This window comes from Malaclemys terrapin, chromosome 8, assembly GCF_027887155.1.
Source record: "Malaclemys terrapin pileata isolate rMalTer1 chromosome 8, rMalTer1.hap1, whole genome shotgun sequence".
NCBI lineage: Eukaryota > Metazoa > Chordata > Testudines > Emydidae > Malaclemys > Malaclemys terrapin.
In genome coordinates this window covers 18,722,953-18,750,577 of record NC_071512.1, presented here as the reverse complement: position 1 = coordinate 18,750,577, position 27,625 = coordinate 18,722,953, and the positions used below count along the sequence as shown (strand labels likewise).

At 42.9% G+C, this 27,625-nt stretch overlaps 1 protein-coding gene across 2 annotated transcripts in view; it reads left to right on the top strand.

Moving 5' to 3' along the window:
* Nucleotides 1-24,862, top strand: part of JAKMIP2 (janus kinase and microtubule interacting protein 2) — a 113,835-nt gene extending 88,973 nt beyond the window's left edge. The window contains exons 12-22 of one of the 2 annotated variants that reach the window (XM_054038625.1): nucleotides 1,159-1,221; nucleotides 2,039-2,137; nucleotides 4,349-4,447; nucleotides 5,060-5,113; nucleotides 6,283-6,348; nucleotides 7,354-7,422; nucleotides 9,006-9,083; nucleotides 10,345-10,548; nucleotides 11,725-11,790; nucleotides 13,849-13,921; nucleotides 19,855-24,862. In XM_054038625.1, the coding sequence (XP_053894600.1) occupies nucleotides 1,159-1,221; nucleotides 2,039-2,137; nucleotides 4,349-4,447; nucleotides 5,060-5,113; nucleotides 6,283-6,348; nucleotides 7,354-7,422; nucleotides 9,006-9,083; nucleotides 10,345-10,548; nucleotides 11,725-11,790; nucleotides 13,849-13,899 (849 nt within the window). In that variant the 3' untranslated portion in view covers nucleotides 13,900-13,921; nucleotides 19,855-24,862. Of the gene's footprint in view, nucleotides 1-1,158; nucleotides 1,222-2,038; nucleotides 2,138-4,348; nucleotides 4,448-5,059; nucleotides 5,114-6,282; nucleotides 6,349-7,353; nucleotides 7,423-9,005; nucleotides 9,084-10,344; nucleotides 10,549-11,724; nucleotides 11,791-13,848; nucleotides 13,922-19,016; nucleotides 19,068-19,854 lie in introns of those variants that run through there. The other variant, XM_054038626.1, reaches the window with a different exon arrangement.
* The last annotated feature ends 2,763 nt before the right edge of the window (nucleotides 24,863-27,625 follow it).

Here is a 27,625-nt window from a genome sequence, read left to right as displayed (position 1 = left end):
ACTCCAGCTTAGAGAAAAGATATCAAAGAACACACATCCTTTCTTGTCATGTTGAGAGGCAGAGACATTATTATAAACAATATTTTGCATTGCTATAACAATTTCTGGGTCTGATTTTATCCTGGTATCAAAGTCATTTTATCTCCATCAAAGTCAATGGATTTATACTGACGTAACGGAGATCGGACTCTGGCCCTTAATTTTCAGATCTTTACAAAGCCCAATTACAGTTTATTTAAAGTCCTTTATAAATACATATTAATTAAACCTCAAAATCCCAAAGTAGTTGAGGGAGAGGGGGAATCACTACTTCACCCACCAGTAAAATGCAGACTTCTGGGTAGAATGTCACATTTGTTTAACACAGAGGTCCCCAACACGGTGCCCGTGGATGCCATGGCTCCCGCCAGGGTGTCTAAGTGCGCCCGCGTACTGGCCAGCGGATGAGCATTCGCCGAAATGCCGCCAAGAAGCAGCGTCATCCAGAGGCGTCACCGCCGAAATGCCACCAATTTTTGGCGGCAGTTTTGCCAGCATTTCGGCAGCAACGCCTATTGACGTTGCCGCTTGTCGGTGGCATTTTGGTGTATGCTTGTCCGCTGCCACGGTCCTCCGTGGCTCGTCGTCTGGCAGCCGCCAGACGAAAAAGGTTGGGGACCACTGGTTTAACAGCACACAGGATGACTGCAGAACAACTGAGTACAGGAAATGAACATTGACTATATTTGAAACTGCAGTGGGAATGTAGGTTGGTAGAAGGCTGGGTGGGACAATGAGATTAATACCTGTACTCTTACAAAATGTGCCATAGGAACCACGAGTGCTCATGATCCCATTGTACATCCCAGTACAGTAACAGCACGGCTGTGACTCCATCATGGGGCATTGTTTCTATCCTGGCTCAAAGGGAAGGAGCACCACATTCTAATGAAAAGACGTCATGGGTTCAGAAGCTTTGCTACTAATTTATAGATTAATATATTGTTATGAACATACAGCTACTCTAGATTCTACCTCTCTTAGGTAGAAAAAAAGCCTATCACTGTAATATCCAACACTGCACATTTGTTAAATTATGTTCAATTGCACGTGGACTCCCGGGCTAAGCACTGAAATAGGTATCCAATTATTATATAACAGTGTTACTTTACCAAACAGGATTCCCACTGGGTAGAAGATAAACAGCTTTTCATTAAGAGGAACCAGGAGCTTTTGGAAAAGGTAAGCTCTAAGGCCTCAGGTGTTAGAGGGTTTTAGGGGGTACAATATGCATACACATTATGGATGTAGATTTGGTACTTATGAATGTATTGAATGGTGCGGGCAGACACTGCTATTCTATTCCTAGATTTAGTCACACAGCTCTTCATATATAGCCCACGCTTGACATGCACAGTCCCTGCAGCAACACCGCTACTCCAAACCTGGGACAGAAACTGCCAATCATGTTACATTATGCTAAGTCTCTACCGTTGCTATCTAAGGCTGGATATTTTGATCCTGTGCTTAAAGAAGTGAAAAAACCAGTGCTTCTAGAAATAAACAGCATTCCCTCCTTGTAGCATCAGCACTCTTTACTACGGGATATAAATCGGGAAAATTTGTCAAAAGTGTCTAAGTGACTTAGGAACCTAAGCTCTTGTCTTTCAATGGCGCATAGTCTCCTAAATCACTTAAGTGTTTTTGAAAATGTTACTTATAATCTTTTAAACTGAGATTTTCAAAAGTGGTGAGTGAAGTTCCCCCTTCCCACTGAATTTCAGTGGTTTGGGGGTACATATTTCCTTTGAAACTTCCAGCCATTGCATTCTATGAGCTTTATAGAGTTTGTTTGTTTTCAAAGTTCATCTGTAAAATAAAGTTTGATCAAGGTAAAACAGCAAGTTTGGAAATATCTTCCTGTTTGGGGTTTTGCACTGTTTGAACCCTCTTAATTCTTTGAGCTGCCAGTTCCGATCTTTGCGTTTTGGTTTGTTTTTGAAACAATCAGTGGTTTTGAAATGGCAGCACAAACCATGAATTCAAATATTTCTACTAGATAGAAAAACAGGAGGCAGACAACAGCCGATTGCAACAGGAGCTGCAGGATGCCAGAGACCAGAACGAACTGCTGGAGTTCCGGAATCTAGAGCTTGAAGTAAGAAATTGCAGTTTATCATTCTCGGATGAACAGTTTGAGTGTCTGACTACAGTTAGAGCAGGGGACTGAGAGTCAGGAGACATAGGTTCTAGTCAGAGGAGACACATGGCAGGGGCACGCGGGGGCACATCCCTCCACCTCCCCCCACCCCGATTTGCTGCTTGGCTTGCACTGAGCATGCTCACATGGACTGAACCTGCTTAGTAACATCTACTAAAGCCAGTGCCCTCACTCTGCCCACCCACTATTGGAGGTATGGTTCTAGTCTTGTCTCTACTTCTGATTCCCTGTGTAACTTCAGGCTTGTCACTTGACCTCTCTGTGTCTCAGTATCCCAATCTGTAAAACGAGGATAAGGAGTTCCCCAGATAAGAGACACTATACAAATGCAAATTATTATCGTTATTGTTTCACACACAGTAGTGTCAAAACCAGGACAGAGCTTGTGATGTTTTGTTCTGTGCTGGTACAGCGCCTAGCACAATGGGGTCCTGGTCCTTAACTGGCACTACTGCAATACAAATAATAACTAATAAAACAACAACAACAGAGTCTGCAGGCAGAAAGTACCCAGACTAGCCAACCAAGTCCAAGCACTGCCATTTTAGAGGCACTATACCCCCACTCAGGCCATCTCCACATGATGATCATCTCTTATTATGACTTTAACAAGAGTCACCCAAGTTTATACACTTACTGAAGGGGATACTCTGAAGATGGGTAAGCCACTGAAGTTGAGGTTCAGTGTCACTCGTGGCAAGATGAGGAGGGTGACTCTGAGCCTATTTTGCCCTTTCTATTAGTGTGCCTGGATCTGGGTTTAGTTGTGCTTACTCTGCTTATGAAGTCCAAAAAAAATAATCCTGCCTTGCTTTGATTTTCCAGCACTATCCCTGTTTTATTCTTCTACTGTGGTTTTCAAGTAATGTTTAGGGCTTCATTTGCTCACAAATCAGAGCTTGTAGGTATCTCAATCCTTCCCTAACTCCCACAAAGAAGAGTTGTGACAGATCCTTCCTGATAAATCTTGCAGACAGCCTCAGCTGTCAGCTGTGTTTCTGTTTGGTATAAAACTAAATTGACAAATCGCTCAATTAAATGTCCCATAAACTAAAATACGTTTGCAAGTTAAATTTGGGGCCCACTCCACTCCCTCCACTCCCTCCTATGCATGATTGAAAGACTCATAGAAACCAGATAAGACATCTTTTTCCTCTTGGCCTGAGTCCCATAGAGCTGGACAAGTATTGCAAAATATGTTCAGTGAATATTCATACAAATTACTAAATGGATCAATTTGTTGTGTTCATGCTCACTTTGAAATTACTTTCCACAAACGTTATAGTGAATGAGTTTGCAGGGAGGAATATTTGCGGGAACAGCAAATTTTAACAAAATAATGGAGTTATAAATGTGAGTATTCTCACCAGAAACCTGATTCTAGGGCTATGTCTACACAACAGCTGCGAGGGTTCTTCCCAACATGGGTAGACAGACATGCACCAGCTCTACTCAAACTCACTCACTACAAATAGCAACATGGCCACTGCAGAATGGAGGGTGACTCAGGCCAGCCACCTGAGTAGGTACTCAAGGGGTTCGGTGTGACTGTACTTGGGCAGCTCACCCCAGCTGCAGTCTGGGCTGCTGGGAGCACACTGCTGTTTTTAGCACGCTAGCTTGAGCAGAGCTAGCGCATGTCTGTCTAGCCATGCTGGGAAGCGCCCTTCCAGCTGCCGTGTAAACATACACTCATCTAATCAGGGGATAGAAACATAACCTGGGATCACATGTCCAACCAAATTAATCAGCACAGCTTGAATTTTGAATATTTTCAGAACCTACAGAACAAGAATTATTCACCACCATTATTTGGCAAATAATTTTGGATCACAAATAAGTCTAATGAGATAATGAGCTGCTCCCAGACAATTTGAAATCAGACAAAAGAGACAAAATCCATCAAATAAATTATTTGCTGCCAAATATTTGCCTGCGTCTAGAATCCCATACCACTTAGCACACTGCATTTTTTTCAGCCCTAGCTAAATTATAATGCAATTATTTTTGACTTTTTTATGAGGTAAAGAATTGACACACTGCAAAGCATGATAAACCAGACAGTGAATGTGTTATTTAATCACTAGATGTTCTACATAGCTTATTCATTCTAACACAGTCTCCTGTGCATTTCCAATATGTTTAAAGGAAAGAGAAAGACGGTCCCCACCATTTAATCTCCAAATCCACCCATTCTCAGATGGTGTAAGCGCTCTGCAGATCTACTGTATGAAGGAAGGTGTCAAGGTATGTTAACATTACTATAGGCAGAGCTTTCAGCTCCACCTTATTGCCCAGCATTTCCCATTATGAGACCCTGTTTTCTGTTGTTTATTACTTTGCCAAACTTTAACCATGTGGCCTGAGTATTAAGTAAGAGCTTGTCTACACAGACACATCCAGGAAAATTAATTAAAGGTGTGACTTTGAAGTGGATTAGTTAAACCACATTAAATCCATCTGTGGATGGTGTTATTCAGAATTAAAGTGTCCTTAGTTTGGTTTATCTTAATTCACTTAATTCTAAATGAGGGTGTTCACACAGGGGTTTAATGTGGTTTAACTAATCCACTTCAAAGTCACACTTTTCGTCAATTTGGATTAATTTTCCTGGATGTCCCCATGTAGACAAGCCCTAAGAGTTCAAGATGGCGCAGGGGGAATAGGATCCATACCATATTGGTAATCACTGGTTCAGAGACAGCTGAAATCAGCAGTGTCTGAAAATCATTAATATCTCAGGGCTGTCTATTTGCTATTACAAAATGTTTTGTTGATCTCGGTCCTGTTCCCAGGGGCCAGATACCACCACCATGATTAAACATGCATCTGACACCTTTATGTTATTCTGTGTTGTAGGATGTCAGCATTCCAGACCTCATAAAGCAGTTAGACATCTTGGGTGACAATGGGGTAAGTCAGAGTCCTGGCTAGCTTTCCTGGTAGGCTGATATTTTGTAAAGTAGTACCAGTAAATTTTGAGAAAAGTATGACAGTATATTTACCATATGACTATTTGTTCCAGAGTCAGGTTATAAGGATCATTCTAATAAAGGGTCTTGTTATTTCCAGAAGTTAAGGATTTGAGGGAGCTGGGGGCATCAGGGGATTGGTAATTGGATATTGAGCCTTTAATCTCTGGGTCACCAAACTGAATATAGCTCCAGTCTAACGGTCATTGGTATTTGATAGTCCTTTAGTAGCCTGTGTGAATTGAATTGGTGGTCTGAGCTGACCACACCACATCTCAATTAGCCTTATGGTGCCCCTACTGGCAACTTCAGGAGACAGACCAGGAATTAAATGGGCAAGAATACACATTATCCCATGGACCCTGAACCTGCCAGAACATGGTGGAGGGTGTGTCAAAGAGCTTTGTAAAGAAGGGTCACAGTGCTGCTGCGTATTTAGTCCCTGCCATATGGATAAACAGACGTCAGTTCCCAGGACTGTCAAACTAGCCCCCTTTGACAGCACTAAATTCACTTTAAGAAACTGTACAGGAAATTCAAGTGAAAGCAATATCAGTACCTACTCAGCTGTGGACCTCACTCATGCTGGTGTAAATCAGAAGTAACTCCACTAATTCCAATGAAGTTACACCAGTGTAAATTAACCAGTGTAACTGAGGGGAGAATCAGCTCATCCTGTTTATAAGGAGTCTAGTTTTATTCTGCATTTCACATCACATACCTTTGGATTGGCACGTCCAGTCAGTCTGCACAGGTTAGCATTATGCAGAAAGGTAGGGGTCGTCACCTTTCCCAAGGTAGGATAGGATTCTCAAAGGGTCCTTAGGGAGCTAGCCACCCAGCTCCTATTGAATTTACATGAGATTTGGACAGGTTCCTTTGAAGTTCCTAGCTATAAATAATCAATAGGCTGTACTCTCTGTATTTATTGACACCTGTTAATGTGCTTGTTTGTTTGTTTGTGTAATGCTCTGTGCAATACATGACAGAGTTCCATGCAAACTGTGGAAAGTGAGAACAGAATGTGGATTTTCTTCTAACAATATAAATATGCTTTTAGAAAACTGCTATCCCTTCCTTAGCTTGGTTTTCTTCTTTTTCACTTTACAGAATTTAAGAAATGAAGAGCAAGTGGCTATCATTCAAGCTAGCACTGTGTTATCCTTGGCAGAAAAGGTACAATTTCTGTGGTGCTTGTCTCTCAACTATTAAAGGCCTATTCTACAGTAAAAAAAGGCTTGCTGGAATACTTTTGCTGGCATAGCTTATACTGCTTCCCCAAAGTCAATAAGCTATCCCAACAAATGCACTTTATTGCAGGTATAACTGCATCCATACTAGAAAAGGTGCCTGTATAGAACTGGAATAAAAGAATCACACCCTCACTGACATTACCATACCTGAAGAAGTTTCTAGTCTAGCTCTATCCTAAGCAGGGCCAACGCAACCCACTAGGCGACCTAGGGCACTACAGGTGGTCGCCTAGGGCACTACAATTTGGGGAGCGGCGACCGCGGCGGTATTTCGGCGGCGGGACCTTCCGCCGCCTCTGTGGGAGGTGGCATTTCGGGGTGGGACCTTCCATCGCCTAGGGAGGCAGAAAAGCTGGCGGCGCTCCTGATCCTAAGCTATGAATTTAGATCTGTAACAAATGCAGCTTCCACACCAAATGTCAGTAGTGACTGTAAACTTTATAGAGGAAAGTTCTAGAAAGCCATCGACCATATATGGTAAAACTAGCCGTGGACTGGAAGGCTGAGATTCTCTAAGCCACCTAAGGGATATAGACACACAATTCCCATTGAAGTAAATAAGAACTGTGTGTCAAAACCTCCTACTTGGTTCTGAAAAATCTCATCTGAAATATTTCTGTTTCAACTGATTTGTTTTTGCAGCTCATATAAAAGGGGTGACAAAGGAAAGAGTGGCATAATGCCAGCATAGCCAGCTCTTTGCCACTCAGGGGTTCCCCCTATGCCAATGGAATTTCCAAGTAGCTGTCGAAGCCATCTGTAAAGCTATTTTGTGCTATAGTAGCACAGCCTTAGTAAGGAGATCTGGCCTTCTGGTTACTGTAGTCAGGCAAAATAGAGGGGAAGCATTTTGGTGGGGTCCTGTTTGTCATTGGGCACTGTAGTTGCAAGTGCTGTGGGTTACATCTCTGTGTTTTGCACCCTCTAGTGGATCCAGCAGATTGAAGGGGCTGAAGCAGCTCTACACCAGAAGATGATGGAACTGGAAAGTGACATGGTAGGCAAACGTTTTTGAGATCTATCTGCAACAAACCACTGAATATATCAAAATATTTGGTGTCCCAGAGAGTCAGAAAAAATAATCTTTTGGCAAATAAAATGAATTATATCTTCTTGATCACTGGTGAATCCATAACATTGTTGTTATTAATTTGCTTTGCATTTAATAATTGTGAGAGACTGAAGTGGGATTTTTCATGATTAAATGCTATCAATGTTCATCTCTGATCCCATCTGTTTTCACCTTTACATGATGCTAATTGGTTATTATTATGGATATAGGGCTCAGAGTTTGCTGGGTGCTTTTCAGAAAGGCAAATAGTCATGATTCTTGCCTCACATCGCTCACAGACTAAATACATGGCATGTATCAACTGGCATGGAGAAATTTAAGTAGAAAAAAAAACCTGAATTGTAGCACTATGTTGTTTAAACACACTTTAAATCAGGGGTAATCAATTGTTTTTTGTAAAGGTCCAAATTTCTTGGTCAAGGTATAGACAAGGTCCAGACTCCAGAGAAAATAATAAAAAATAATGACAATAATAATAATAAAAATAATTTGAGGTCTGTTCAAAAGCATCTGGCAACCCAGATTTGGCCCACAGTCTGCCTCTTGACTACTCCTGCTTTAAATCCTTAATATTTTAAAGGCAAGGCGCTCATCGCTGAATTGTGCTCAGTATAACTTCAGCAAGGTCAGGATTTGGCTTCTCTCTTAGTCTCCTTAACTGGAGGAAGTAATATACCTAAAAGATTAACAAGTTTACATCGACTGTAAAGTAATCATAATCAGGAGCGTAGCTAGCGGGGTGCAGAGGAAGCAGCCACTTCCCCTCAGCGCACTTTGCAAAAGCGGCGCCTTTGCCAAAGCGGCCGGAGGAGCGAGGGAGGGATGCGGCCGGAGAAGGAGGGGGGGCACAGGCTGGCTGTGGCCCAGCAGCTGCGGCCGGAGGAGCGAGGAGGGGGGCGCAGGCTGGCGGCGGGCTGGCAGCCGTGGCCGGAGGAGCGAGGGGGGGGGGTGCAGGCTGGCGGCGGGCTGGCAGCCGGGGCCGGAGGAGTGAGGAGGGGGGCGCAGGCTGGCGGTGGGCTGGCAGCCACGGCCGGAGAAGCAAGGGGGGGCACAGCATGGCGGCCGGGCAGCCGCAGCCAGAGGAGCCATGGGGGGGAGGGGCAGTGCGGCCGGAGGAGCCAGCCAAGGGGGGGGGCATGGAGCGGCTGGAAGAGGAGCCGGGGGGCGTGGCCAGAGGAGGAGCCAAGGGGGGCACCTTTTTTAGGTTTGCTCCCCCTCCTCTTAAAAGCTGGCTACACCACTGATCATAATGGTTCAAATTCTGGAGTTACTCCAGTATAGACCAGAGCACATTTGTACTCTATTACCTTACCAAAGCAAACATAATTGTTTTTCCTTCAGACTTTGCTAGATATTAATCTGATATTAACAACCATGCAAGGTCTCCATTACTGACAGATCTCATAAATTCCTGCTCCCATCAGACATCTGTGGTTGATCAAATAATACTTTCTATGGCACGTCAACTAACAATTCATTTTTTCTGTCAAAATTATTATTCATTGTAGGAGCAGTTTTGCAAAATAAAAGGTTATTTGGAGGAAGAATTAGACTACAGGAAGCAAGCTCTTGACCAAGCATATATGGTATGTACAAGGAAAATGCTACAGCACACGCCATAACAGGACATAGATTCATATTGGTTCAGGGGGAGTGAGGGTTTTGCACATCCTTCCTAACTTTTTCACATCTGCCTTTCTCCATGCTGCTAAACCACCATCTTGCAGTCTGCACAGCCTCAACATGGTACTTGGCCTCTTCACATCATGAGAAGCCGGATACTCTAAAGTAGAAACTCTTAGGAGTTAACAGTAAATGTCATTCATTAGAGTCACCTTGCCCAGTTGGAGTCTTGCAGACAACCAGAACTAGACATGTGCAGGAATATTTAAATATCTCCTTTAGTGAATGTCATAGTGCAGGAGTGGCCAAACCGCGGCTCTTTTACAGTTAAAATGCAGTTCACCTAGTCCCCCCATTGCCCCCCATTCTCCCCTCCTTTCCTCCCTACCAGACTGCGGGGGGGGAGCTCAGGAGCTCTGCTTTGCAGTGGGATGGTGGGGTAGGGGCTTCTGCCCAGTGGAGAGGGGGGTCTCAGGACTTCAGCAGGAGCAGGGCTGAAGCCCTGAGCCCTGGTAGGTGCGCCTAGCTCCCGAACGTCTGAAGATTGTCGTATGCAGCTTGGAGGGTCAGTAAGTCTGGCCACTCCTGTCATAATGAGAAGATAGTATACCACAAATTGAACTGATTTTATTGGAAAATACCAGCCCAGCAAAATCTGTTGTATACAGGGCTCATACCTGCTGAGCGCAGCTTTGGAGCGTTTTGTGTATAAGAGCAAAGGATAAAGTGTTGAACAGAGAATGCAGGGCTACCCAACCCTGCATTAATGAACATGTTCATGTATTAGCAAGACTAAGACTTGAGAGAGAAATGTGTATCCTGGCAGGCTGATCTTTCACCTATATTCCTTTTTAACAGAGATGGTCAAAACAATTCAAAATGTAAATGTCAATGAAATTTTCCTCAGTATTTTGATTTGTGATTTTAGAAAAAACTGGTGAAAATGCTCATGAAAATTCCATCCCAGTTTTGACCAGCACCGTAGCTGTTTGAAACATTTCACAATTATGAATTTCAATGAAAACGTCATTGAAGAAAATGGACAGTTTTTGCCAAAACATTGAAACATTTTTGACCAGCTCTTCTTTTCAATCTTGCACACACTTATACCTAGGAAGCTTCTTCTATGTATGTAGACGCCTGAATCTACGACCAGAAAAAAATCCCAGCTCTATTTAGTACAATGTTCCATCTCTAACCAACTTTTGGTGTTCCATCAACTAGAGAATCCAGGAGCTTGAAGCTACCTTGTACAATGCTTTGCAGCAAGAAACGGTGATAAAGTTTGGGGAACTGCTAAGTGAAAAGCAACAGGAGGAGCTGAGGACAGCCGTAGAAAAGTTAAGACGGCAGATGCTGAGGAAAAGCAGAGAATACGACTGCCAGATTCTTCAGGAGAGGATGGAGCTGCTACAACAGGCACATCAGGTAGTGCACAAGGACTAAGATCTTAGAACAAATACATCCATGCTGTTTTGTCGTGTAAGAATGCAGATTATGGTCCAATGTTTCTCCCTAGCTTATGAGAGATCCTGGTTCAGTTGGCCTGGTTTTCACTGCTGAGTTGTCTAGGGCATATAAATACTTGCACTATGCATGCAAATGCAGGTTTCACTATCTTCTTTGTGGAGGCTGTGGGAATATTTTGCCTTTTAAGGTTCAAAACCTAACAACTCGCTCTTCCTATTTCCTGTTTCATGAATCCAGCCTCGTAGCACAAACCTCGAATATATGTTATTGGGCTCAATGCAGGAGTGACTGGATGAAATTCTCTGTCCTCTGTTATGAAGATGATCTAATGGCCCCTTCTGGCCTTAAAATCAAAAGCGTTCTTAAAGAGTATCCTACGATACGTAACAGTATCAGTGTCGGCTACAAACAGTCAGGGCCGGCTCCAGGCACCAGCAGAGCAAGCACGTGCCTGGGGTGGCACATGCTAAGGGGCAGCATTCCATCCATTCTTGGGGCGGCAGAATCCGGTCAGCTTTTTTTTTTTGCGCTTCAGCAGTTCGAGCGGCGGCAGTCCGAGCAGTTTTTTTGTTTGTTTGTTTGTTTGTTTTTTTGGCTTGGGGCAGCAAAAATGGTAGAGCCGGCCCTGCGAACAGTGCACAGATAAGACCGACTTGCATAAGTGCTGGAACTAGGTGCCACACTCCCTGATTGAAGTGGTTTCCATTATATACAGGGGTTACAGTTTGATTCCATGGCTCTCAGCCCCCCCACTATCAAAATTGTTCTAGCACTTTGATGACTTTCTTCAAATAGGTGGTGAAAGGGATTTTCTTTCTAATCTCCTCTCCTCCCAAAGTGGGCAGTTGCTAATTGATCTCTCTGGGACATAATCATTGCATTTAACCCCTTTCATTTTCAGAGATCAGTGTGCACTGCTGTGGGCCTGGCAAATCAAGGGGAGGCAGAGGAGGAATAGTGGGTGACAAAGGATTTCATGCCAATACAGAACTGGCTGGATTCCTTAGTTGTTCATTTCCAGGATCTTTAAAATTCATCCCAAGTGGGTAATTTGTTCAGCTGAGCAAAACAGTTAACATTTTCTCTTCTGTGCATTCAGAGTCTGGAGTTGGTTTGTTTGCTTTATATTTCTAGAGGATCCGAGATTTAGAAGATAAAACTGATGTCCAGAAGAGACAGATCAAGGACCTAGAGGAAAAGGTGGGTTGTTTTACATATTTTAAAAGAATCAGATCAGCTTTATTGGGTCTGAGACAATTTTTTTAGACTAAAAATCAAAAAAGTATTTGCTGACCTAACTGGACTATGTTAGTGTCTCTCTTTCCTCTTCATTTTCTTTCCATTTTATGTCTTTCATTATATCCAGATGATCTCAGATCTGTTTTTCCCCTTCCTGCAAACTCTCTATTCCCTTAAGGCAGTGTTTCCCAAACTTGGGACGCCGCTTGTGTAGGGAAAGCCCCTGGCGGGCCGAGCCGGGTTGTTTACCTGCCGCGTCCGCAGGTCCGGACGATCATGGCTCCTAGTGGCCTCGGTTCACTGCTCCAGGCCAATGGGAGCTGCTGGAAGCGGCGGCCAGTATGTCCCTCGGCCCGCGCCGCTTCCTGCAGCTCCCATTGGCCTAGAGCGGAGAACTAGTGGGAGCCGCAATCTGCCGGACCTGCAGACGCGACAGGTAAACAACCCGGCCTGGCCCGCCAGGGGCTTTCCCTGTACAAGCGGCGACCCCAGTTTGGGAAACACTGCCTAAGGAAACAATACTTTTATATTAAATTATAAACATCTTTTTTAAAATATGATTATGTGGCAAACAATGTTGAGGCAAATGCTGAGGTACTTACTCAGTTATTACCCAAGTCTCTTTATATGCAGGCAAAACTCCCATTGAAATCAAGGTGAGTTTTGCCAACGTTAAGAACTGAATGAAACGGAGTTAAGATTTCCAGATTGTGCCCCTTGTTCATACAAGTTTAGGGCCAGATTCTGATACCATTACCCACGTTGAAATCAGTGGGGACTGGAGTAAGATACAACACAATGTGACTAAGGTTACCAGAATCCTGCCCCCTAACTGAACTGTGGCATCAAAAGAAATTGAAGATTTTTTGCTTATTGACTTTGTATATACATTCCTGAAATGAAACACAGTGGGCCTAATCACAGGTTCACTGCAGTCAATCCAATTGAGACCCAAAATGCACTAAGCAGCCAACTAATTCAAAAGTTGCTAAATGGCTAGAAGATGATCCCACCTCCTGTGCCTGATGATGAAATAAAGTCTGTTGTAGATCTGAATGCTCATTTTTGTCTTCACAACTTCCTTTAAACTATGTCTAGAGGAACATGACCAATTTACTTAACAAGCAAAACAAAGCATAATAAATAATAAATCTCAGGGGCATTGAAACTGTGACAGTAGCCAATTCTTCACCAAAAACCATCTAGTCTAACAGTAATCCGATTAATAATGGAATAAATATAGATTTTAACCCCTTAGCTAAACAAACTCTTCTTTTTTCCACTTTGCTGCCAAAGTTTCGGTGATGTTCAATAGAAATCAAGGGCATGAGCCCGAGTATATAATACATTCACAGGCAGAAAATGGATCAAAAATTGGGGTGTATTACATTGTAACCTTTGATTTGAAAAACAAAACAAAACAAAACTTGTGACATGGTTCAGTGGAGAACTGTGATGGAAGACATTGGATGGCCACATTTTCAAAGGGGGCTTCAAACCACAAACATTCCCATCCCACTAGAAGTGCAAGAATCATGATGGAAGAGATCCAAGGGTCAGTTATTAATAGTTCAGTATCAGGGATATTTCTGATTAAGGTCAGTGTTACATCATGTATCCACGATCTTAGCATGTTTACTAGTATGGATAGTGGGCGCCATTTTAGAAACCAGGTGCCAGATGCTCTGTTGGTATAAATCAGCACCAGTTTGTGACTTCAGTGATGCTACATTGATTTAAAGCAGCAGAAGATCTGGCCCAGTGTTGCCATGTGGTGTTGGGTGCATTCATTTTGCTGATGAGTTAAAAAAAAATGATACAGTCTAGTTTTTTCACACCAGGAAGAGGGGTTGGTATTTGCAGACACAACTGGAAAACATGTTTTCTGCATGCATAATTATTTTGGATCTCATATAAAACTGAGTTTATCATTGTATGAATTGCAAAGAGAACTAGCTCTGATCCTTAAGACGCTACAGCAATATTTTTTTTTACATAATCTTCTTTTTTCTTCTGCAGTTTCTGTTTCTATTCTTGTTCTTCTCTCTTGCCTTTATTCTTTGGCCTTGATGTCAATGTGCCTCTTGGAAAGGTAAGGCTGCTTCATATATTTCCATGAAACTAGTGTTTGTCCCATAGATTCTTATGAAATGAAGGCCAGATCCTCAGTTGGTATAAGTCAATCTGGGTACACTGACTTCAGTGACATTATGTCAGTTTACGCTAGCTGAGGGACTGCCTTGAGTTTTTAAACTTAACAGTCTTCAGATCACGGAAGGAAGAATGGCAGTCTTGTGGTTAAGGTACAGGACTATCAAGCAGCTATCACGTTTGGTTGCTCTCCATGTCTTTGTTGCCTCCAGTCTGGATTAATGCAATGCACTGTTCAGAGCACCACCTGAAGAAATTCAAAGTGGGGCTGCACAGGGAACACATTTCATCAGTTCTCCATTTTACACTGGCTTACACAGTTCATTTCAGCTGCAATTCAAGGTGTTGGTTATAACTTACAAGCCCTTTATGGTTTGAGTCCTGTGTGTCTGAGAAAAGCCTCTCTCCACCTCTGTGTATCTGAGGGTACGTCTATACTTACCTCTGGGTCCGGCGGTAAGCAATCCATCTTCTGGGATCGATTTATCATGTCTTGTCTAGACGCGATAAATCGATCCCAGATCAATCCTGGAAGTGCTCACCGTCGACGCCGGTACTCCTGCTCGGTGAGAGGAGTACGCAGAGTCGACGGGGGAGCCTGCCTGCTGCGTGTGGACCCGCGGTAAGTTCGAACTAAGATAGTTCGACTTCAGCTACGTGAATAACGTAGCTGAAGTTGCGTATCTTAGTTCGAAGTGGGTGGTTAGTGTGGACCAGCCCTGAGAGAAGCCTCATGCTCAGCCCTAGCAGCTGAGATCAACTGAGAAGCTCAAGACAATAGTCCTTATGGCCTGTTCCTGCAATTCCTTGCTCTTGTGAGGAGTGCTAACACACAAGGAGCCACATTGACTGGGATTCCCTTACCGTTGGCCAGACAGAGCCCAAACTGGGTGATCTTCAGGGCACATCCCAATCCACAGCATGTTTTTTGATAGGTCTATATCCCTGGCTCTTCCAAACAGTTGACTGTCCCATTTTGGAGTTACCAACATTTTAAATATATTTCCTGGCTCTAGCAAACAGCTTTTACGGGATTGCATTGTGGTATCCCAGCCACTGACTGGAAGTTCCTGACGCAAAACTTCTGAAAGATGATCCAGCACAGTAGCTGAGATGTATTTTGAGGTTATTCACAGTCAAGCTGGAAGGTCATGTCGAGTGGGGTCCTTCAGGGATCAGTTCTGGGTCCAGTTCTGTTCAATATCTTCATCAATGATTTAGATAATGGCACAGAGAGTACACTTATAAAGTTTGAGGACAATACCAAGCTGGGAGGAGTTGCAAGTGCTTTGGAGGATAGGATTAAAATTCAAAATAATCTGGATAAACTGGAGAAATGATCTGAAGTAAATAGGATGAAATTCAATAAGGACAAATACAAAGTACTCCACTAAGAAGGAACAATCAGTTGCACACATGCAAATTGGGAAAATGACTCCCTAGGAAGAAGTACTGTGGAAAGGGTTCTGGGGGTCATTGTGAATCACAAGCTAAATATGAGTCAACAGTGTAACATTGTTGCAAAAAAAATATTCTGGGATGCATTATCAGGAGTGTTGTAAGCAAGACACGGGAAGTAATTCTTCTGCTCTACTCTGCACTGATTAGGTCTCAACCGGAGTATTTTGTCCAGTTCTGGGCACCACATTTCAGAAAAGATGTGGACAAATTGGAGGAAGTCCAGGGATGAGCAACAAAAATGATTAAAAGGTCTAGAAAACATGACCTATGAGGGAAGATTGAAAAAATTGGGTTTGTTTAGTCTGGAGAAGAAAAGACTGAGAGGGAACATGATAACAGTTTTCAAGTACATACAAGGTTGTTATGAGGAGGATGGAGAAAAATTGTTCTTGTTAACCTCTGAGGATAGGACAAGAAGCAATGGGCTTAAATTGCAGCAAGGGCGGTTTAGGTTGGACATTAGGAAAAACTTCCTGTCAGGATAGTTAAGCACTGGAATAAATTGTCTAGGGAGGTTGTGGAGTCTCTGTCACTGGAGATTTTTAAGAGCAAGTTAGACCTTGGGGGTACACAGCAATCTTCTAGGGGATACATCAACTCAGCTAGATATATCCCTAGTTTTACAACAGGCTACACAAAAAGCACTAGCAAAGTCAGTGCAAACCAAAATTTCATACTGACAGTGACTCGTTTATACTGCTCTATATACTATCTTTGCCAGTCTTGCAGTGTGGTGCACCTAGCGTGCTGTGCAAATTGCATTTTGCATCAGCATTAGCACTGATCAGGGAATGTACTTTGTGCCAGCAAAATTTTCAATAAAAATCAAAAAGCTTTCATTTGCATTGAAATTTTTGTTCAAAAGTTTTCAGGTTTATGAAGAAAAAAAAATTTAAAAAAAAAATCCAAAAATGTTAAGCCAAAATTTTTCATTTTTTCAACAAAAACTCCAAAATGTCATCAAAATGGCTGACAGAAATTTCAACATGACCAAAAAAAAAAAGCCATTTTTTCATTGAAAAAACATTTAGAGCTGGTTGAAAATTTTCATTTCAATTAGCACAGGAAAATTCCAGCTCCCAGTTTAGACAGATTAATGAATATTTCATGAGAATTTATACATATTATTAGAGTGCCAGAGAGAAAGGGAGGGGGGATTTTCTGGTATAGAAATAGGACGGAAGAGCCACAGAATTAGAGTTTCAGAGAAAGGCTTTTCAGGAGCCGTAGGTGTAAGCCAACATCTTTAGAAATACACATTCCCTAAATTAGAAAACTGCCTACAGTTTCTAAATGAGATTCCTGACTCCTTATTGTCTGAGAGCCTGTGGAAATCTTTTAAACATGCCCTTTAACACTGAGTGGCTGCCTGCCAGAAGAAACTCTTCAGAGAGTATTTGTATGCCTGGGTTACATGGTGACTTTCAAATTACAGTCTCCTAATTATTTCCACAACATACTGAAAGTCAGTCTAAATTCCTGCTCCCAGACATGTCACCTCCTCCCTCTGCTTTAGAGTAGGAGATGAAAGCACAGTCACATGGGAAGAAAACATCAGAAGCAAAGTTGAGTACATTGTAACCACCATATTCGGTAATTGCATTTATGCCAGAGTGACCTATATGGAGAGCTCGTCCATCCAGGTAATATCTGGCTAGAGAAAGCTGATGAGGGTGCTTCAGGTTGGAGCTTCTCATTAACAGTCTAGTAAAGACCATGCAGAAGATTATCATTTCTGTTCCTTTGCACACAGTCGTTCTTCAACCTGCAAGTGACCCATCTCAGATTTCTAGGACATAATGGAATGTTTGCCAATTGCTGGACTCAGACTTGAATTCTCAGCTGTACTGAACTCACAGAGCCAGGGGACAGTCAAGGGTGACTCTAAACCATTTTTATGCTTCCCCCAATCTAATGGATTGGCTGGAATTATAGTGGGCACCCCATGTAAATCAGAGCAGCGTTAAGGCCAATCTAATTTACATTGGCTGAAACAATTACCTAGGAACCATTCCACTGGATCAGGATCCATCCACCTCTATCCCAACCCATCTCTTCCCACACCCTTTGGCTGATTTTACAACATGGCCAAATTCAGCTCTTATTTACACTGGTGTAAATGAACAGTCACGTCATTGAAATAATCAGAGTTACTTATGTATAACACCAGTGTAACTACAGCAGAATTTTGCCCAGTGGAGTTACTCCTCATTTAAAGGCTGTGATATCAGAATCAGGCTCACATTTCCCTGCCTTAGGCCTGGTCCCCACTAACCCCCCACTTCGGACTAAGGTACACAAATTCAGCTACGTTAATAACATAGCTGAATTCCAAGTACCTTAGTCCGAACTTACCGCGGGTCCAGACGCGGCAGGGAGGCTCCCCCGTTGATGCCGCGTACTCCTCTCGCCGAGTAGGAGTACCGGCGTCGACGGCGAGCACTTCCGGGATCGATCCCAGAACATCGATTGCCTGCCGCAGGACCCGGAGGTAAGTGTAGACGTACCCTTAGGGAACCATGAAAGTCTAGGAAGTCATTCAGGCCCAGATGCTCAAAGGTAGGCGCTAGATTGTCTAATATGATTAGATATCTATGCTCACGTTTTCCTCTGTTGCTCCTCTCCATGCCTGAGTGTAGTTATGGGAGCTGTGTCCAGGTGGCAAAATCTGGCATTTCTAGGATATCCCATCAGATAGCTGAAGTCCCATCCAAAGAAGAGACTCATTCGTCTGTTGTTTTTCATGCAGAAAATTAGGATCTCATACCCATGCCCTGCCTGCTTGCCTTCCTATGAGCAGGGAGAGGGATTTAGATCAGCAGGAAGGAGGCGGAAGTGAACTTTACAGCTCAATCTGGGTCGAGAACAGAAAATCTGCAATGACAATGGAGAAATTACAGACGTGCGGGGGAATGTCAATGCAGAACATACTGAAAGGGCTTCTTCCAATTCTGTCTAAATCCCAGGGGTGCAATTTGCACCAACTCAGTCTACCTCCCCCACCCTGATGTGCTCATTCCTTACTGCGAGCAGGGAAGATAGCCCATGAACATTTTGGGAGAGGTATAGATAGCCTTGGGAGAGGCGTTGGCAGAAAACTCTGCATTATCATTGGATGGTAGCATCACTATAGTTGAGATTAGCATACTGTTTAACAGCTGGTTTTCAAAGTGCTCTAACATCCACATGCACACCCAGATTGCCTTGAAATTTGCATTGCCTCATCAGGTCTTAGGGTAGGGTTAGTGGTGCAAATTTGGGGTCATTTGAGTAAGGGGTCCCAAAGTAGACACTTTGGGACCCCTTACTCAAATGATAAAATCATATGATATCAACCTTTTATGGTTCTTATAATTTGGTGGGGGGAGCACATGAAGCAAAAGGGTCAATGTCTTTGCCAATTGCCAGAGTACTCCTGGATGCCACTTTTCTTAGATGCTGTAATTTTTAGACTTTAAATAGATCCATTTGTAAAATTTCCTTGACGTGTAGCTGGAGACCCATTTTATGTTCAAAAAGAGTACGTTTTTCCATACCTCTCTTTACAGTTTATCATCTCCTCTTCCCTTAAGCAGCTGGGGGCATACGTAGCTGAAATTTCAGATGAGGATTCATGACCTCCTAGGGTCAGTACAGCTATCACAGCTGTTGCTTTCAGGAACGATGGGGACAGGGTTACAAAGAAGGAAATAAAGCGCTTGAATGGGAGAAAAACTGTAGAATCCATCTGTGCAAAGCTCTCGGGAGTCTGTTGATATGAGATTCCCCTAGTTGAGAGGGTTTGGGAGGGAAAGGTGTGTATGTGCAAGGAAATTCGGTTTGCATGGATTTTGCACCCTGTGAATTTCACTCTGTTTCAGAATTTAAATGGACCTGAAACCCCAAAGCAAAACTCAGAAGAAAAATGCCAAGTTTTTCCTGGTTTTAAGCAAAAGTCCATTATCCTTCCCAATCAGTAATAAGCAGGGTGGATGGACTCAAAACTAAACCCCAAACTTGGTCCTGGTTCATCCAAAACACAGTCCAAGTTCACTTCAAAGTTTCATGAACAAAGGGCTTGGGGGTCGTCCTTACCAGGAGAGTTCCACCTGCTTTCATGTCTCTCTCCTTGTGGAAGTTTTAGACAGCTCTGGTAGAGCAACCTGGCTTAAGCCCTGCTCCACTGAAATCAATTGCAACATTCCCATTGACTTCTAGGGTATAGAAGTTGGGTTCTAAATCCTTGCCTTTGGTAGCAGAGGGATATAGCTTGCTGTGTTGAGGAATACCACGTGTTAGATTCTTGACTAAATCCTTTCCAGCAATGGAAAATCTCCAAAACCCTGTGCGTGGGCAGGAGGGAGGGAGTGATGGATAGATAGATGCAATCTCTCCATTTAGCTAATACAGATGTTTTTCTTTTCTATTTTGTAGAGTGCCAGACTACACAGATAAGTCCTTAGAAAGGCAAATGCTTCCAAACCCATGAAGAAGAGAACATTGTTTACACCGATTTAAAAATACAACAACAACCTGTAGCCAAGACTACAACCACCATGTATTTTAAAGCCATTATTCAAGATTTGTTACTTGACAGTTCCTGTCTAAAGATACAATATATGCTGCATTTAATGAAGTTCTATATGTCAAACTAAGAAAAAAGGAGGGGGGAGAAACAAACTGTGAACATATTAAAAAAAAAAATTAAACAGAATCAGCAGATGAAGTACAAATGGGCCTTGGGCATGGAACCAAAGTTACAACAAAACAATCTATCCCTGCTGTGCAGGGGGATATTAAATGTAACAATGACACCCCATGGAAAAAAATAAATATTAAAGGGACAGAGCAGGAGAAACATTTTTCAAAACTGTGAGGGGATATTGACAATAAAATATTCAATTTGAATCATCCGACTTCCTTACTACAGGGACTCTCTCTCTCTCTTTTTGGTTTTAAACTCAGGAACAATGACAGCTGCAATGTGAACAAAAGGAAAAACATACCCTGTTTTGTTTCATGATGGGCGGAACTGGGCATCGTGTCGTACGTGGTGGGGATGTTAACATGCCACCAGCTAGGAGGGCAGACGAAGGGAAGAATGTGGGTGACGGACCTGATGAGGATTTCTGACAATGCTGTAGCCTTATCTTTCTTATTGATCCATCCATAAAGAACAGCACGTACATTGTTAGATACTTTTCATACATTTTAAAGACTGACACACTGAAGAAAGGACCACACTTGATTTCACAATTACTCCTAACGTATCTAGGATCACTGGAATGGGGCTGAAGAAAGAAATAATGTGTCGGGGGGGAGGGGAAGAATGCCTATGTTATCTGATCCCACAGAACATTGATTTCCAAGCTTGTCTAAAAGTGTATGCTACTGAACATGTGAAACAGTTATGAATATTTCGGTTTTGTTTGTCAAAGTGATTTTGTCAGCAGGCTCCCTGACAAATGGTGCATGAACCAAAAATAGGTAATAGCTGGGCAAAAGCATCTTTACTAGACACAGGACAAATGTATCACTTGTCATTTGTCACAATTAAGGACCGGTAGAAGTAGTTTGCCTTTCAATGCAACACTTATCTCCCTGTTACAATGCACAGGACCTGATCTTACCCCTAGGGAATGTCTACACTGCACACTCTTTACAGCGGTGTGCAGAGTACATACACTGCATGGCCCCCTAGCACAGTGTCAATAGCAGTGTAAGTGAGGCATTGCTTAGGGAGTAAAGATATGCCAGAACTTTAGGGTACGTACCCTACATGGCTTTCTACACACCCAGGCAGTGTTTCCCCATTTACACTGCTATTTTTAGCAATGTAGTGTCCTGCTGCAGAGTCTTTCCCTGCTGCAGGCAGGAAAGGCTCTGGCAGGGGAGAGGCAGCGGGGACAGGCTCCTGCAGCTCCCTGTGGTGGGGAGAAGCTCCGGCAGCAGAGAGCTGTTGGAGCCTTTCCCCACCCCAGAGAAAAACTCTGGCAGCAGGGGAAGGCTCATGCAGGAGGAGGCATCAGGGAAAGGCTAGCTAACTGTAGTGTGGATGCAGTCTGCTTTGCACTGAGGCATATAACTACATGGACCCCACACACTGCCCCAGTGAGTGCGCCCTGTAGACATATCTGCTTACCTGAATAAGGCTCTTACTCACACATATAGTCCTATTCATATGGCCAAACCTTGAGAAGTGCTGAACACCTGCAACTCACATGGAGAGTTAAATTCACCCCTGATGTGACGTGGGGTGGGCTAGAAAGGCAGCATTATCTAATGGCTGGGGCACTGGAATGGGAATCAGAAATTTTGAGTTCTATTCCCCACTCTACTACTGACCTGCAATGTGACTCGGACAACTAATGTCATGCCTCTGTTTCCATTCCCCGTTGTTTATCTTGTCTATTTCAATTGGAAGAAATATCTCTTATTATGTTTTTGTACAGTGCCAACATAGTGGGGCCTTGATCTTGGCTGTAGACTCCACATACTACAGTAATAAAAAAAATAGTAAGGGCCAGCACACAATCTGTGCAGTACTTAAGCCCTCAAAACAGGTCTTAAATTGGACTTAAATAATATCTACTTCTTATACAGTGCTTTGCATCAGTAGATCTCTAAGTACTTTTCAAAGGAGGGGAGTATCATTATCATCCCCATTTTACAAATGGGGAAACTGAGGCACAGATAGGGTGACTTGCCCCAGGTCATCCAGTGGGCCAGTAGCAGAGTTGGGAAGTCCAGAGTCCCAGTCCAGTGTTCTATCCACTTGGCCATGTTGCATAGGTCTTGTGGGCTTCTGCAACATGTGAATTTCATAGAGAATTTCAGGTACTTGGCATCTCCCAGGGTCTACCCCGCTGGGGCTGCTCACATGTGTAAGCACTATTCATTCGAGTAATTGCGGTATTGTATTCCATTCTACGACAGGGGGCTCATTTGTTTCCTGCATGCCAGTTTGGAAGCTATTTGTGAATGGCTTTTTCTCCTTAAAATAATTTAAATTACAAAACCACCTCATCTTTTTAAGATACTGTTTTAGCAAAGGAGTCCACTGAATTCTGCAGCAGGAATACGTTTGTTACAGGCCAGTAGATGGACATGCTGAAAAAATGCAAGGTCACTGCATGTTCTTTGTTCAGAGGAAACCCCGCAGCAGAAGAGTATAAGCAGCAGGTACCATATGTGCTTTCCAGAGGTGCTGCTAGCAATATAGTATTGCAGCTCCGGAGCCAGAACCATTGAGAATCTCCCACACAATTATGCCCTGTTTGTATTCTTGAACAACCTTTACAAAATCTTCTTTCTGATTCTGTTTCCTCTGTTCTGTGGCAACACAAGTTAATTTCATACCCATTTATCAAACAGGTTATGTCTGCACTGCATTTAAAAACCTGCCGCTGCCCCATGCCAGCTGACTCAGGCTCGTGGGGCTGAGGCTAACGGGTTGTTTAATTGCAGTGTAGACGTTCGGGCTTGGGCTGGAGCCCAGGCTCTAGGACTCTGCAAGGTCAAAGGGTCCCAGAACTGGGCTGCAGACAAAGCTCAAACATCTACAATGCAGTTAAACAGTCCCTTAGCCCAAGTCAGCTGGCATAGACCAGCTGCATGTGTCTAACTGCACTGTAGAACTACCCACAGTGTCCTGTGAAATCTCAGGCCAGGCACTACTGCCAACAGAAATAATAGGCTTCAGTTAAAGATGGCAAATTATGGACTGGACCCATCAGCCCTCATTCAGGTGAGTAGTGCCAGTAAAGTCAATGGGCCTGCTCACAAATCAGAGCTACCAGATCCTGCTCTGCATTTTGTGATGTTGCATTACCGCATAACACGTGGCCTCGGTTTTCTACAAAATGATTTTTTGTCTTACTCAAGACCATTTGGTTTCTGTCAGTCAAAGCAAGGGTTTGTAAAGCAGAGAAAAAGTCAGGTTTCAGAATAAACCTTTGACTTCTCTATTTAGAACTTCTGAAATACACTGCACTTCCCAATGAGTCTTTGGCTCCCTTCTGCACTCAGAAATGCATCTTGTTTCGGTTCTTGTCTCTGATTGGTATGTCTCATCCCTTACAATTGTATTGGCAGAGTTGACAGGTGCCCCATCGGTCATTCATTCTCCTCTTTGTCTTTATAAAAGAACTTATGCGAGCCTTGGTGGGGGATACATTTGAAGCTCCATAAATAGAGCATTTTTTAAAAAACTATTTAAATGGCACTTGCACACTGAAATCAAGAAGATAGATATCTAACAGCAAGTCCAAGCAAGGTGCTGAGTGCTCCTAGCTCCTGTACTGGAGATGCTGAGCATCCTTTTAAAAAGTTACTGCAGATTACTACAGTAATAGTTACTGCAGTATCACTATTGTATGCTATAGCATTTGGATTATTACTGCACAATGCTGTGGTACTTCTTTTTTGTAAGGGCCCGTTGCAGGATTAAGCCCTAAACACCCAATTCTGCATGTGTTATTGCCAGCTGCAAATTTGTTTTATAGTATATGCAAGCTATTGCATATATGAAATTGCAAGAGTAAATTTAGAGGCGGGAGTGGGAGTGCCTTTGAAAATGTAGTGCAATGGGTATTTTCATGTGAACTGAAGCAAATTCAAACCCCACCTGAGCAGAGTTGTTGGAGGTTCACATGTCCCTTACCCTTCCTTCGACGCAATCCATGCAGATGTTATTTATTCATTTACAGTATATAAAATGGTCTGATTCTGATCTGTTACCGAATATTACCATGTATTTGCTATCTACATGTGTGTAGCTTCAACTTAATACATTGTCTCTGTTTGAAATGCTCATGACTGAATGGATCAAATTCTGTCCTTAGACCTGTGCAACTCCATTGACTTCAGTTGGGCCAATGAGACTATATGGGCCTGACATCGCACTGTTACAAACCATGTTTAGGGACCAGTCTTGCTCCCACTGAATTCAGTGGCTATACTCCCATTGGTGGCGATGGGGGTAGGTTTAGGCCTTACAATGTAACAAAGGGAGTTGGGATCAATCCAGATGGAATTCCCTAGCACTTGAAACCTACTGTAAAAGCTTATGTATTCCAAGACCGTTGTGGTTATTACAACATGCTATGTGTGTGTGTGTGCTCATCCTCTCTCTCTCGCTCTCACACACACACTCACTCCATCCTTTTTGCGAAGGCTCTGGAGGTGGGATAGATAATCCACAGTCACCTGTATGTGGACTGTGAAAGTCCTGCAAGATACCACTTGGAGTGGATTGCTGGATTTTCTCCGGAGACTTGAAAAACAACAACAATATTTACCCCTCCGCAGTGTAACACAAACCGTGCCTAATACATGCCCATTGACATCAACTATATAAACTTTCAACATTCAGCTAGATCAAAATGAGTTCACTTTTTAAAATATACACACACACACACACCTGTATATACACACACACACACACACACACACACTGTACATATATATATCCCCAGTGTATATAGTAGAATGTTGTGATAGCTTACAAAAGTGTACTTCCAATCCTAGGAATGAGGACTCGGGCCAAGGGTTGTTCGGATGACATGGCTGATTAAACTCCTTGTGGTAGATTGCCAATTTTGGTTGTATTCCTGGAGGTTTCATCATGTAACATAATCTTTAAGGACAGATTAATCTTTAATTCCTGGAGACTCCAGGACAATCCTGGAGGGTTGGCAACCCTAGCTTGTGGTTTAATTTTGCATCTCACTGACAACTTGTGGCTTTTTTATGACCCCTGTCCTGCAGCTTTTTTCCTGCTCTCTTCATGTTCCTGTTCACTGGGCAAATTATTGAGACGCCTCCCTCAAATTAGCCTTGTACAGCAGCCACAAACAAACAAAAGTAGTGAATATCCGTGAACTTTCCAAAGGACAATAGGTGATCCCGCACAGTTCAGCAGTATTAATATCAACGTGGGTCACAACTCCAAGCTCTCCTTTTGCAATGCCTACAGGACACATTACTGAGCTTTTCAGTCTCTCATCCTAAACTCGGGACTGTCCTCTGAACCACCAAAACTTCCAATTCCATCGCATCCCATGTGGACTAAATTGGCCAGGCCTTCGTTTTCACTGAGTCTACGTTCAATAAACTGCCTCATAATCTTTGGCAACCCAACAGGGTTTATTTTCTCTTTCGCGTCAGCACCTGTACATATTTTGCTCCTGTTTTTGTGTCTATTCCGAAGAGAACTGTACATGAATTGGCAGAATGACCCTTTGATAAACTCTGTACATGTATATGTACTATATGTATTAACGTGTAGATGAGAATCCTTATTGTATGTAAAGTTTTATGAATGGTTATTTTTTAATTTAGGTATTTAATATAGGATTCAATGACCTCTGGTGTTTTAGTTTGTATAAAAAATAAAACAGCAGCATTTTTAAAAAGTTCAGCTTACATTCACTGATGTGTTCAGAGACTATCTGGAATCTGTGTGAAGATGGCATGTAGTAGGGCTGACAGGGACCTCAAGAGGTCATCTAGTCCATCTCCCCCTGCACTGAGGCAGGATTAAGTATACTTAAACCATCCCTGCTAGGCCTTTGTCCAAACTGTTTGTAAAAACCTCCAGTGACTGGGATTCCACAACCTCCTGAGGTAACTGTCCCAGTACTTAACTATCCTTACAGACTTAGTTAGAAAGTGTTTCCTAATATCCAACCTGTCTCCCTTGCATCAAACTAAGCTGATTACTTCTTGTCCTTCCCATGGAGAACAACTGATCTCCATCCTCTTTATAACAATCTTTTCCCTATTTGAAGACTGTTATGTTGAAGTGGAGAGAGCAGTACACCACAGGTACATACACACGCAGACGCTACTACTATAGGCAGGCAAGGCAGATAATGTCTCGCCGGAACATAACATACTCTGAGTTCTGACTTTACGAGAGGCTCCACTCCCCTTTGTAGTGGACTGGAGATACTGGAGCTAACCAATTTAAAAGGCGGGGGGGTGGGAATTCACTTCCCCCAACAGTGAGACCAAGTCCAGATTTGTTACCTTTTAGGGCAGGGGTAAATCCTGCCTCTCCTTCCAGGCTGGTACTGAGGAGACAGGCAGGAGGGGGTTGATGTTCAGTTTGTTTCTGGAGAATAGCTGGGGGGGAAGGTTGTTATGATTGTAGAATCTGGATGCGGTTTTCAAAGGGATCTTACGCATGCTCTCTCCATGTGCTCACTACCACCCAGTGTTTTCAGTGGAACCCTCATCATGCACAGTAAGGTATTTGCTGCTAATAAGTCACACAAGCGCAAACAGAAGCAGCTGTTTGAAACTTGGGCCCATGATTATTTTTCTATTATTATTTTGTGCGTACAACTCATATGTCAACAATTAGGCCCATTTTATAAACAAATCAAAAAGCAGGGCTCATTGGAGCAACCCCACCAAATGGGGGCTGGAAGCGGCATTTTAAGTTCCCGTCCACGTAGCACTGCTTTCTTTCGCATATTTCACTTGACAGATTCATCCTCCATAATATGTCAGGTTCCTGTTCACCACAATCCTGATCTAATTTAGCTCTTCACATTGATTGCATCAGCCACAAGCTTCTCAAGTCTCCAGTGGACTATATTTAATAAGTCCATGGAAGTTGATAGACTTTATTGTTAACAAACCTTTCCTTCTAAAGAGTAAATTCCATTGTGGCCAAGGTTACTCTTGCAGCCCGGCTTCTATGCAGCGCTTTAGACACTGAATTACCCCTGCCTGCATAGCAATGATCTCCGGGACTTTACTCTGAATGACTACAAAAAAAACTTGAAATCACAAAGTGCAGCAATCTCCCAGTAAGCCAGGGGCCATTAATTACATTGCTAAATCCCTCGCAAGAGAATAAATTCCACACAGTTGTATGTTTTACTAGATCACATTTTATGGCAACTTTTTATATCCGCATACCTCTATTACATAAGATGTTGTAAGTATGTCATGTTATCTCAAAGCGTTTAGCACTGTGTAAGGTGATAGAATGAAGTATGAAACAAGGGCACTAATAATTTAAATAAGTGATAAAAATGTGGAAAGAAAGTTTGTACATACCCTCTCTCTCCCTTTCTAAAATGCCCAATCCCCAGACTACCTACATGGGCAGGTAGCCGCCTGCTCCCTTTAAGAAGTTATTGTCTCAGCAGGTATCATCCTGTTTAACAGGGCATTGTCAGGTAGTGATGGG